We start from the raw sequence: 12,728 nt of genomic DNA, 5'->3' as shown, positions 1-12,728 counted from the left end.
CTGTGACCCCAGGGCAGCTGTAAAACCCACGTGCTAGAATAATTTAGATTTCTTGTGATCGACTGAGTAAACAAGCAAACAATGGCCATACTTTACATGACAAAGAACTCTGACCCACAAAAGAAACCTCTCAGGCAACCTCTCAGGACTTGCTGAATGGCTATCCATTTATCTTTGCCTCCACTTCCAAACCAGAGAAATCCAAATATTCTTCCCAAACCAATCACATAAATGAGGTTCCATTTCTAGTTATTCATCCTCCAGCCTCCCCATGACAACAGCCTCTTCTTACAGAAGCCTCCCTCTTTTTTCATAATTAAAGCTTTTCCTCATTCTGTTTTTGAATTGTCTTCTTTTTGTATCATGTGGGTGGTCTTCATTTATTTCCACATGTGGATAACGCTTGTATGGACCACCATGATTACTTTTTTTTTTTTTAAGGATAAAACAAAAAATCAAAGTCCAGCCATATGCAGTACACTTTTGTAACCACCTGAGAACTTTGAGCCCCTAGCTGTGTGTGAGATGAAAAGGACTCTACTTTTCAAAGGACATAAAATGAAATTTGTAAGACGTTGACTTTTAAAAATATTTGTCTGATTTTGCTTCTATGAAGATTATCAATTTAATTTTAACTAAGTACAAATTGACATGCACTATGACTCCATTTCTGTAAAAAGAAAAAGAATATATATATATAAAGATATCCTTAGAAAAGAGGAGGGAGAGGACAAGGGTGTTCATTTTCTAAATATACTTTCTACAATGAGTGTTTCTTATGCAATTAAAAAAAGAAAATTTTAGAAACATTTCTGAATTAATTTCCTTAAATCTCTACATACAGTTGACCCTTGAAAAACACAGGTTTGAAATGTGGAATTCAGTTACATCCAAATTTTTTTGATAAATACACTAGGATACTGTAAATTTATTTTCTCTTCATTATGATTTTCTTGGTAACATTTTCTTTTTTCTAGCTTACGATAAGAATACATTATATAATATATACAACATACAATATATGTGTTAGTCCACTCTCTGTGTCATTGGTAAGGTTCCTGGCCAACAGCAGGCTATTAGTAGTTAAGGTTTTGGCCATTCAAGTTATAATGCAGATTTTCAACTGTGTGGGGAGTCGTTGCCCCTAACAACCACAGTGTTCAAGGGTCAACTGTATATATATATATATGTATATATATTTGTTCTCCAACTAAAACACTTCTTCAAACTGCATAACCTAAACCCTGACATTAAGTGTTATTAAAGCACACTCCTTATAGCTCAAGAGAAGCACTGGGTACTGAGAAAGACCTAACAATCAACCCCTAATGTAGAGTGTAGGAATATATGTTTCCACCCTTCTCGGCCGCTTTTCTCCTTTTTATTAAACCAAATTTTTCTGTAGATAATTTGTTTCTGTTGGTTTTGAGAAAGGCTTGAGAGGGAAGAAGAGCGAGAAACAGGACAGCAGTATTACAAAATGCCACGCCTTCTCTGTACACCCATTCAGTCTGTCCCCTTTCCAAGGATTTGGGTCTTGCCCATCGCGTCCCGTATGTGGGGGATTTCCAGTCCACTCCAGATTCTTCCCAAACCCAGAGGGATCCCATCCTGCATCCTCCACCCGCCCCACCTTTGCCTGGAATAAACAGGAACCACTAGACTATATTGTTCTCAAACCTACGGGAGATTTTAACCCAAAACTCCAGAACTAAAGGACAAGTAGAGCGATGCTGAAAACCCATTTGGGGCTCCCTGTAAGCTTCCTTTCGCGAACCACCCGCCGATCTCCTGAATTCGGGGTAATGACTCGATCTGGGTCCCCAGGTTGGCTCCGTGCCCCGCCGCCTTGCCCCCCTCAGCGCTATCCCCGCGCCCACTGAAGCAGGCCCTAGCTGCCCTGGGACAAGTTAAGACCGAGCCGCGTCACGCGCTGGGAGTCCCACGCCTGGAGGCCCTGCCCACAGGCCGGCGCAGCCAATCGCCGCGCGGGCAGGCGGTAAGGGCGGGGCCGAGCGGGCAGAATTCCAGAGACCTTAAAGGCTGAGTCAGGAGCAACTGGGCCACAATCCCAGGCTTCGGCGATCTTGGAAGGGCTGCGTGCGTCTGTGGAGTGCGCCTGCGCAGCTGTGGACGCCGCAGGTCAGCGTCTCAGTCTGGGGACCCCCAGCGCCTCGGGGACAGGGACTAAAGGAGGGGATCCACCCCGGGGCTCGGGCGAGGGGCGGGTGCGACCCGCGGGAATAAGAGCATCTGCTTGCCTGGAGTTGATGAGGCTGAGTCGGCGCCGCTTGGATCCTGTAAGCCTTGAGGTGGGAAGTCGGGGGAGGACGGTTTGGGGAACGCAGGGCGGCGCTGAGACCACCGGGAGGTCCTAGGCTGTGCAGGAACCGGCCTGCCTCTGGGCCGTGGCGGGCACAGGTCCGGTAACTGGGCCGCCGCGGGACCCGGCCTGGCTAAGAAGGTACACGGCAGCCTGACCTACGTACTGGCTGCGGGGCCCGGCACTCCTTGCGCGGCCGTCCATCAACAACATCCTCTGGAAGCTGAGGGCGGCGAGCGGGGTGGAGAGCCCCCCGGCCCGGCCCCGCCTGCCGCGCCGCTGTTGGCCCCGCCTGGGACCGTGCTCTGAGCCCCGGCAGAGCCTGGCCCTGTCCGGGTCGGGAACTGGGGGCTCGGGACTCCCTCGTGCCTCGTGACCACGTCTTCGATTTGAGGGAGTGAATGGAAGTGTTGGCGGCAGAAGCCAAATGTGGGGACAGCGGAGCATTGGGTGCACTCCTGCCCAACTTCTGGGAAGGCCTTTCAGAAACAAGGACCGGAGGTTCGAAGGCTTCTCTCACGGCATGCTGTACATTAGTCTAGAAGAAAAGTGTGAGGTGGCTACCTTAAGTCCTGGGGGGGTCCCTGCCCCTACTTGGATTCAGGTGTCTTATAACTAAGATTTCCTGGGTCACCTCGATATTTTCAGTAAATAACTTGGACCAACAGTTTTAGTTGCCTTAAGATTCTGAGACCCCTATCAAAACCTAAGTTGTCATTGCACTGTTATGTTACAATGAAGTCAGTTTCAATTCCTACAGCACTTGTCAGCCTGTTTTTCAGTTGATGGCTGAATCCTACTACCTCCACTGTTTAAGTCCTTGGCCTCTTTTCTCCAGCCACATGCATAGCCTTTTTCACAGACCTGTAAATATTTGGGAAGATGATTTAAGTGTTTTTACTCCACAACATCTCAGGACAAAATAGGATGGCTTTTTTAAAGGATCGGTCTCATTGAATATTCATTTTCCTTCCTAGGTTTTTGAAGTATGAATCCTTCACTCTTCCTGGCTGCCCTTTGTTTGGGAATAGCCGCAGCAGCTCCAAAACTCGATCAGAACCTAGATGCACACTGGTCCCAGTGGAAGGCGGCACACAGGAGATTATATGGCATGGTTGGTAACCTATGAAACTGTCCAGAGAGAGCCCAAGAGAAAGGCCCTTGCTGTTGGGAGTTTATAGGTAGAGAGTTGCATCTAGAGGTCAGCTTTTACCAAGGCAAAACTTCGTGGCACCCATTACTGAATACAATATGGGCATAATTCCTTGTTGTATGGTTGTTGAACAGCTCCAACAGAAATATAAAGCCATCCCTGGCTCTGGTTTTTCTCCCTGTCTGCAAATCCACTTGGTGAGGGTGGGCTCAGTTTTAAGTAGAAGTAAATGTAAGTTATATATTTGCCTCTAGAATGAAGAAGGATGGAGGAGAGCAGTGTGGGAGAAGAATATGAAAATGATTGAACTGCATAATCGGGAATATAGCCAAGGGAAACATGGCTTCACAATGGCAATGAATGCCTTTGGTGACATGGTGAGTGTGGCATGGATTGCTGAACTTTTTGTGCTTTCTCTCTGTACTTTAGCAGAACAACCTCTTGGTTTTTTTCAACATTTTACTTACTTTTCCTTAAGACCAATGAAGAATTCAGGCAGGTGATGAATGGCTTTCGAAACCAGAAACACAGGAAAGGGAAAGTGTTCCAAGAACCTCTCTTTGCTGAGATCCCCAAATCTGTGGACTGGACTCTGAAAGGCTATGTAACTCCTGTGAAGAATCAGGTATGATAATATTTAGCAGATCTCCTTCTAAGAGTAAATCCAAAAGGAATTAGTGTCCTTGATTTGGTAGACTGTCGAGTGACATCAGTTTGCTTTTTTGTTTTAAGAATATTCAAGTATGTGGGCTTTTGTTGTCTTGTAAACTGATACCTTTTTTACTTTCAGGGTCAATGTGGGTCTTGTTGGGCTTTTAGTGCAACGGGTGCCCTCGAAGGACAGATGTTCCGGAAAACTGGCAAACTCGTGTCACTGAGTGAGCAGAACCTGGTGGACTGCTCTCGGTCTCAAGGCAACGAGGGCTGCAGTGGTGGCCTGATGGATTATGCCTTCCAGTACGTGGAGGACAACGGAGGCCTGGACTCGGAGGAATCCTACCCCTATCTTGCCAGGGTGAGTGGAGCTCCTCATCTTGGTATTCCAGCCCCGCTTCTGAAAGTTGAACTGAACCAAAGATAACAGGCACTTTATTCAGCATTCACATTTTAGATGCAAACTGACAGAAGTGCCATTATAAATTGTCAGCCTTTTGCACAGATTCTCTGAATAGATGGTTAGCATATAGCTGTTCTTACTTCTGTGTAACTTGGAGACTTTAATATGCCATTCTGGACATAATGCAAATTTCTCCATAGTGAAAAAAAAATTTTTTTTTTTTAAGATTTTATTTATCGGAGAGAGAGAGAGAGCACACACAAGCAGGGGGAGTGGGAGAGGGAGAAGCAGGCTCCCGCTGAGCAAGGAACCCGATGGTGGGACTCGATCCCAGGACCCCGGGATCATGACCCGAGCCGAAGGCAGACGCTTAATGGACTGAGCCACCCAGGTGTCCCATAGTGAAAAATTTCTTATGGACAAGTAGACTTGGGTTTCACTGAAGAAACATCTACTGATTTTTCAATTTCCAATCAACCGGTAGCATTCTGCTGTTGCCTTACAACAAAGTTGACTTGGAAAATTAAGCGGCAAATTGCCGAGTCTTGAGGTCCTAGAACTCATGTTCCCCAGGAGCTGGATGGTAGTGATCAAGTTTCTTTCCCATTTACCTTTAAAAGGACACAGATACCTGTAACTACAGGCCTGAATGTTCTGCCGCCAATGACACGGGCTTCGTGGACATCCCTCAACGGGAGAAGGCCCTTATGAAGGCAGTGGCAACTGTAGGACCCATCTCTGTTGCTATTGATGCAGGCCATCAGTCATTCCAGTTCTATAAATCAGGTAGGTGTTTATATTTTTATTGTAGAGATTCAGGCTGGCAAAATTGGAAAACTACCACCATGATTGACTTTTTGGAGTCCTGCTTTCAAAAACTGTAGAATTTTGAGTATGCATTTAATATAGTGATGTTTCCATTTGACATACTTTAGGCATTTTCTCATGACAAACTCTTCCTAAATAGTTTTAAATGACTTTGTAATTTTGTAAATACAACTAATTGACGTAACTACTGTCCAGTTGTTGGACCTTTTTTCCCAAAAATGTTTACTATAGAACTACAAAGAACCCTGTGGCTCAAGTGTTAACTTTGTTTTGTGCTGTTTCCTTTTAGGAATAGAAAGGATTATGCCAAATAATAGGAGTGGCTAAATCACCTTAGCTTTGGAAACTAGATATTATTATTGGAAATCTTTGTGTTTTTTTCAAGTAGAAAATATCTTGGATTTAATTTTGTTCATTGCTCGTGAGTTAAGTTTGACTTTTCCTTTTTATGAGCTATGACAATTTTTTGATAAATATTTAAGCATTGTTTGGAATTTGTTTATGACATTTAATTGAATTTTGAGATGTCTCTCTTACCTGTGGTAGAGAGGGTGACTTACTGTCGTGTCACTTGGAGCTCCTTACCCTGACATTGAATTTTACTCTCCTAGGCATTTATTTTGACCCAGAGTGCAGTAGCAAAGACCTCGATCATGGTGTTCTGGTGGTTGGCTATGGCTATGAAGGAACAGATTCAAATAACAATAAATTTTGGATTGTCAAGAACAGGTATCAAACTCCAAATGTTACATATATTAAATTGAAAAGGGCGTGCTTGTTTGGAATCAGTATTTGATTTCAGGCCCAAAAAAGCTCAACTTTGAAATCCCAAAAGTCTTTCTCCCACTTAAGAGTGAACACTCTGATACTTTTATAAAGATAAAACGTGCTGATGTGTTCTTTTTTTGTTTTTTTTTTAATGTACTGATGTTTGATTACAAGATTCTGTAGCAAGCTTGTTGGAATTATTATGTATTTGTAACATTGCAATTCTAAATTCTGAATTTTTTTTATTTTTTATTCAGAAATACATCTGGCCCTAAAGAGTTTCAGATAAAGGATTTTGCACCCTTATAGGGTTAAGGGCTGGTTTCTTTTTTCTGTGTCCAGTTTCTCAACAAGGTAGACTGAGCACAAATAACTGCTGACTCTTTAAGTTGGAAAGATTTTCCAAGAGTCCAGTGGGCTCTGTGCATCCTTCCTGTTAGCATTTGTGGCCCTGCTGTCTTATGCTATTTCCCAACTCTCCGAGGCTTTGCGCGTTGTCAGGATCAGTTTTCACCACTCAAGTTCTTTGAGATGAGGTATAAGATAGCCTGTAGAAACAGACTGGTACATTGGAATCCTAGCTGTGCCTCAGTTTCCTATCTTAAAAAGTTAAGGACTCATGGGAATTAATATATTTATAAGTAAGAGCACTTAGAATAGTGCCTGATAAGTGGGAAGTCCTATCTTAAGTATTAGCTATTATTATTAATGAAGCTAATGTGTACTTGATTCTTTGTATAAAACAAAATATGCTCTTCTTTCAGTTGGGGGCCAGAATGGGGCTGTAATGGCTATGTAAAAATGGCCAAAGACCAGGACAACCACTGTGGAATTGCCACAGCAGCGAGCTATCCCACTGTGTGAGCTGATGGACCAGAAGATAAGAGGACTTGGGGACAGCATATCTGGAGGAATTTTATCTTAAAACTGACCAAATCCTTATTGTGTAAGATAAGACACTTGAATCATTGAGGATCCGAGTTGTGATTTGAATTCTGTGACATTTTTATAAGGGTACAGCATTACCACTACTTTAATTACTGTTTTAAATAGCTTTATAATGTTGACAACTCATTACTTAATTCTAAGACTTGAATTTTCATTTTTTTCAAAGGATATATAAAACTTTACCTTTTAAAATAAAGTTTAATTCAATATGTAGAGGTGGAACTTCTCTGTTTTCAGTGCATTAACTTTTTGTGTAGTCGGGAAATATAACTGGGTTATAAAGACATAACTGTATATGCCAATGGTACATTAGGAGGACACTGGGTGGCCCTCAGGAACTTCTAGTTATAAATACGCAGATTTTATGTCAGCTGTTCATTGGCTGTGTTGACCCAACCCTTGAATCTGGCAAAATATGACAGTCTGGGAGGACAAAGGTAAAGTGTTTCAATAAAGTTAATAGTTTAACGATTCACTCTTTAGAAAAGTGAATAGACATACAGATTCTTAGGTTTTAGATACTAGAAAAGGAGATCCTCTTGACTCAAGATGGTTAAAATCTAATAAGGTTATGGGATAAAATCTCAGGGCCAGGTACTGAAGCTATCTCTGAATTGCTGGTGAAGACCATGTGACTACTTTGCAGTTGAATAAGGACCAGATTCTGGATTACCAAATCTGTTTTGTCTTTGTTCTGTCAAGTCTTCGATGGCTTTCCACATAACTCTTCTAGGAAAAGCTTCATTTGTTACCTAGTGTTAGCAAAAGTAAATTTAATGGCTGTGATGAACAAGTCTCAGATCCTTGGTAAGAACTGGAAAAATATGTTAAAAGATCCGTAAGAGATGAACGTGGGCTACAAAAATAGTCCCCCAGCCTGGGAAGATGGATGAGTGATCACTAGGCCAAACTTGGGCTTAGCTGCCTAATCTCGGAATTAAAAATAAACTTGGAACAAAACAGCCTAAGCATATGGTTGTATAGGCAGTAAATACAAATAAGACGATATTTTTGTATATTGAAACGATGGAAAGGAAATATGCCAACTTTTGGGTGGATTATGGATGATTATTTTCTTAAACCTTTTCTGTAGAAGACATCTTTTCTAGTAGGGGGGAAAAATGTAAAAGTATACATTCTGCAAGCTAAAGAAGCATGTATATATGTGTTTAAAAATTTCATCCTTATAAAAAGAAAATACAGCAAATAAACTGAAATATTTAATCTAGCCATAATCCATTATGAAGGGAATGAGAGATGGAGGACAACTGGAACCTTCTATCCCCCAAACCTTCAGTAACCTTTGTCCATTGCCATTTTGGGGAAAATACAATCTACCACACAAGTTTTCTTTGAGAAAGGATTCCTTCATCTTGCAACAATGGGTTAACAGAATGCTGTCCACGGAATACTGAAACAACTCAAGACTAAGGAGACATCTGGGTGCTAAACTGAAGGAGAGTGTGATGGCTTTTTCTTTAAAAAAGTTTCAAGTCTGTCAAAGCAGAGGACCCCTCAGATGTTTATAAACTATTTGATGTTTTTGTAACTTCCAAAGACCTTGTATTTTAAGTTTACGAAAAGTACCAAACCACATCTATCATCTAAAAGAATTTCAAAGGAGCCAATAGACTTTGAAATAAAAGAGAGCTGGAAACAAATTTTATCACTATAAAAATCTAATCTGAAGAACAGACTACCAGTATTTCCTATAGTTCAGACATCCAAATGATTCCTTATCCTAGTTATATTCCAAAGGAAATAAGGAAAAGTGAGAAAATTTGGCAAATTATGAGGGAGGGTTTGGCCTAATGTGGGTTTGTAGCTATGACACGGGTGTGTTATTAGAGGAGGAAAAGTGCTCAGGGTACTCAGTACAGTAGAGCATCCCCCCTACCCCCCACTGTTTTCACTTTTCCATGGTTTCAGGCAACAGCAGTGCAGAAGCAAATGATCCTTTTGACAAGTGACCAGAAGGTCAGTAGCCTAATGCTGTATCACAATGTCCTTCACCCTACTTCATCTCATCACATGGGTATACCATATCCTACATCACAAGAAGGATGAGTATAATAAGAATTTGAGAGGCCACGTTCACATAACATTATAGTACATTTTTAAAGATTTATTCATTTTGAGAGAGAGTGGAAGGAGGGGCAAAGGTAGAGATTCTTCAAGCAGACTCCCCTCTGAGCATGGAGCCCGACTTGGGGCTTGAACTCACAACCCATGGGATCATGACCTGAGCCAAAACCACGAGTCAGACACAACCAAGTGAACCACCCAGGCTCCCCTATAGTATATTATAACCATTCTATTTTAGTGTTAATCTTGTCCTGTACCTCATTTACAAATTTATATCATAAATATGTATATATAGGAAAAAACAGTACAATTGAACTTTGAATAATGTGGGGTTTAGGGGTGCCAACCCCACCCTTACCTTATGCAGTTGAAATTCTGTATAACTTTATTCTCCAAAATCTTAATAGCCTACTGTTGACCAGAAACTACCGATAACACAACACATTTTGTATATTATGCATATTCTTTATCTTTACAATAAGAATGTTAAAATCATAAGGAAAATGCATTTACACTACTGTAAAAGAATCCACATATAAGTGGGCCTACACATATGAGATAAGCCATATGCTTAAACCATTGGTACTACACTGTATATAACTTTCAAATAAAATCTTTGAGATATAAGTCTATGTAAACTTATGTAGAAGTATATTGGAGGGGTGCCTGGGCGGCTCAGTTGGTTGGGCAGCTTACTCTTGGTCTCAGCTCAGGTCATGATAGGGTCCCCACTCAGCAGGGAGTCTGCTTGAGGATTCTTTCCCTCCTTCAGCTCGTGTTCTCTCTAAATCTTTAAAAAAAACATTGGAATACAATTGTGCTTAACTTACTGAAACTACACTTTGTATAATATGTCTTTCAAGTGACATTTTCATTAAGAAAAGGGTTTGTAACCTCTTGTGTAGAAGCATGTGGGAGTAGCTTTATGTTTAACTGGTTAAAACTATACTGTATAAAAAAAAGAAGTGGGCGTACACAGTTCAAATCTGTGTTGTTCAAGGGTCAAACGCATATAGAGGGTTTGGTACTATCTGCAGTTTCAGGCATCCACTGGAGGTCTGGGAATGTATTACCCACAGAGAAGGGGAAATGACTGTAATTAAGAAATTGCCATTTGGTGCACATAATTCCATCACCATCTCCAAAGTATATTTACAAAATTTTTTTTTTAAGATTTTATTTATTCATGAGAGAGAGAGGCAGAAAGAGAAGCATGCTCCCCAAGGAGCAGGGAGCCTGATGCAGGACTCGATCCCAGGACCCTGGGATAATGACCTGAGTGGAAGGCAGACACTTAAGCATCTGAGCCACCCAGGTACCCATATTTACAAAATCTTAAGCAAGTATAGACTGCCCTGTTTCTGTTAGTCACTTTTTTTTTTTTTAAGATTTTATTTATTTGACAGAAAAGCCCAAGAAAGCACAAGCAGGGGAGAGCAGCAGAGGGAGAGAGAGAAGCAGGCTCTCTGCTGGGCAGGGACCCTGATGTGGGACTCAATCCCAGGACTCTGGGATCATGACCTGAGCAGAATGCAGATGGTTAACTGACTGAGCCACCCGGGTGCCCCTCTGTTAGTGATTTTTAATTGATGAAAGGTACAGTGATAAAACCACATTTATGTTTTGTCTATAAAATTTTAAATTGGTGATGTTTCTTAAACTCAGTTACCTTTTGACTGATATAAAAATCTAAAAAACTTCTGGGAGTTTAAAAAGCAAATCTTAGTAATATACAAATATGTGTGTGCATCTCCCACCACTCAACTTTATTTATTTATTTATTTATTTATTTATTTATTTATTTATTTTTTAAGATTTTATTTGTTTATTCATGAGAGCCAGAGGGGGAGAGAGAGAGAGAGAGAAGCAGAGGGAGAAACAGGCTCCCAAGGAGCAGGGAGCCCGATGCGGGACTCGATCCCAGGACCCCAGGATCGTGACCTGAGCCGAAGGCAGATGCTTAACCATCTGAGCCACCCAGGCGCCCCACCACCACTTAACTTTAAATACAGAATTTCACAAATGTTCATGATCATCACTCTTTTGAAATGAGTTAATAAACTATTACCAAGAGCTGTTCCATGGTCTCATTTCTCAGTACTATATTTTTAAAACTTTTGTAATTCATGTATTTACTCATTCAACAGTGCTGTCGGCTCTGGGGACACAACAGCAAAGGAAATAGTCACAGTCCCTCCCTTTGGGAGCTTACATTCTCATATTGCTGAGCCCATGCATAATCTCCATCTGTCACCATAGCCACTTTGTTCATGACTTCATTGGCAGTGAGAGCTGCAGCTGGGAAAAGAAGCTGACTGGTAGCAACAGAACAGGTCATTCTATCCACTGGATTTACTGAGGTTACCCCTTGGTGAGCATTTACATGGAACAAAAATATAGTCATGCTTTTTGCCAATTCAGAGAGCTCTATCCACATACCTCTTCTCCAGACCTCTTTTTTTCTTTTTAAGATTGTTTATTTATTTATTTGAGAGAGAGTGAGAGGGAGCACAAGAGCAAGGTGGGGGCAGAGGGAGAAGCAGACTCCCCACTGAGCAGGGAGCCCGATGTGGGGCTCAGTCCCAGGACTCTGGGATCATGACCTGAGCCGAAGGCAGACGCTTAACCAACTGAGCCACCCAGATGCCCCTTCTCCAGACCTCTTTGTCAGCAATTTTCTAATCATGATTCTTCCAAGTACCTGACAATCCAGTCAAACCATGGCCACAGCTCATGAATTGGTATATAATCGCATGTCTGGCCATTTTTCCTTTCAAGCAAAATGAACAACCAGATACTCAACATTCTGCTCACTGGGAGGATTTCCCTTCACCGCTGTCCTTCAGGGATACCCCAGAAAGGGGTCAGAGTGCTGCAGTTGTCCACTTCAGTTAGTGCCTGCATATCATGTAGAACCATCTGTAAACCAGTCCCAAGTTTTCTCTTCCTCAATCAACTGATTTTAGAGAACTCCCTGTGAGGCCATAGGTGGAGGCTGGGAGAAAGAAGGTAAGAGTGGGGGCTGTGAGCATTTGGGCCACTTCCTAATGTAACTTGTGCCTTGAGGGCTTGCTCAGACCCAGTCTCATATATACCACTTCTACTGGATGATGGAATGCTGCTATGCACATTTGGCTTTATGGCTTGGTGGATCAGATAACACCCAGCTCATGAACTTGGCAGCCTGTTTTTAAGCATTTATACTCTGATAATACCCAGTAGCCAAGCTAAAAGCTGTTTCTTTTCTTTTTCTTTTTTTTTTTTTTTGAAGATTTTATTTATTTATTTTAGAGAGAGAGAGAGTGAGAGCACAAGCAGGGGGAGCGGCAGGCAGAGGGAGAGGGAGAAGCAGGCTCCCTGCTGAGCAGGGAGCCCGATGTGGGACTCCATCCCAGGACCCTGGGACCATGACCTGAGCCTTAGGCAGGCGCTTAACCGACTGAGCCACCCAGGCACCCCAAAAGCTGTTTTTCAAAAGGAGAGTAGTTATCTGCAGAGGATATCATGACTTCATTCCAAAATCCTTAGTCTGCTTTATTATTTGCCTTTTGGGGTCTGCCAGTGGC

The 12,728-nt window shown here is 42.1% G+C and overlaps 1 protein-coding gene across 1 annotated transcript; it reads left to right on the top strand.

The window, feature by feature from the left end:
* Positions 1 to 2,061: 2,061 nt before the first annotated feature.
* Positions 2,062 to 7,160, top strand: CTSV (cathepsin V). The gene is made up of 8 exons (XM_028122276.2): positions 2,062 to 2,142; positions 3,301 to 3,437; positions 3,731 to 3,853; positions 3,955 to 4,101; positions 4,267 to 4,491; positions 5,154 to 5,319; positions 5,973 to 6,090; positions 6,894 to 7,160. The coding sequence occupies exons 2-8, from the start codon at positions 3,312 to 3,314 to the stop codon at positions 6,991 to 6,993; spliced, it is 1,005 nt and encodes a 334-aa protein (XP_027978077.1). The 5' UTR covers positions 2,062 to 2,142; positions 3,301 to 3,311; the 3' UTR covers positions 6,994 to 7,160.
* The last annotated feature ends 5,568 nt before the right edge of the window (positions 7,161 to 12,728 follow it).

The sequence above is a fragment of the Eumetopias jubatus genome, unplaced genomic scaffold, assembly GCF_037043125.1.
Source record: "Eumetopias jubatus isolate StellerSeaLion01/CBP00866 unplaced genomic scaffold, mEumJub1_p1.0 scaffold_15, whole genome shotgun sequence".
Classification (NCBI taxonomy): Eukaryota; Metazoa; Chordata; class Mammalia; order Carnivora; family Otariidae; genus Eumetopias; species Eumetopias jubatus.
Note: the sequence above shows the minus strand (reverse complement) of the source record. Positions and strands in the feature narration are given on the sequence as shown.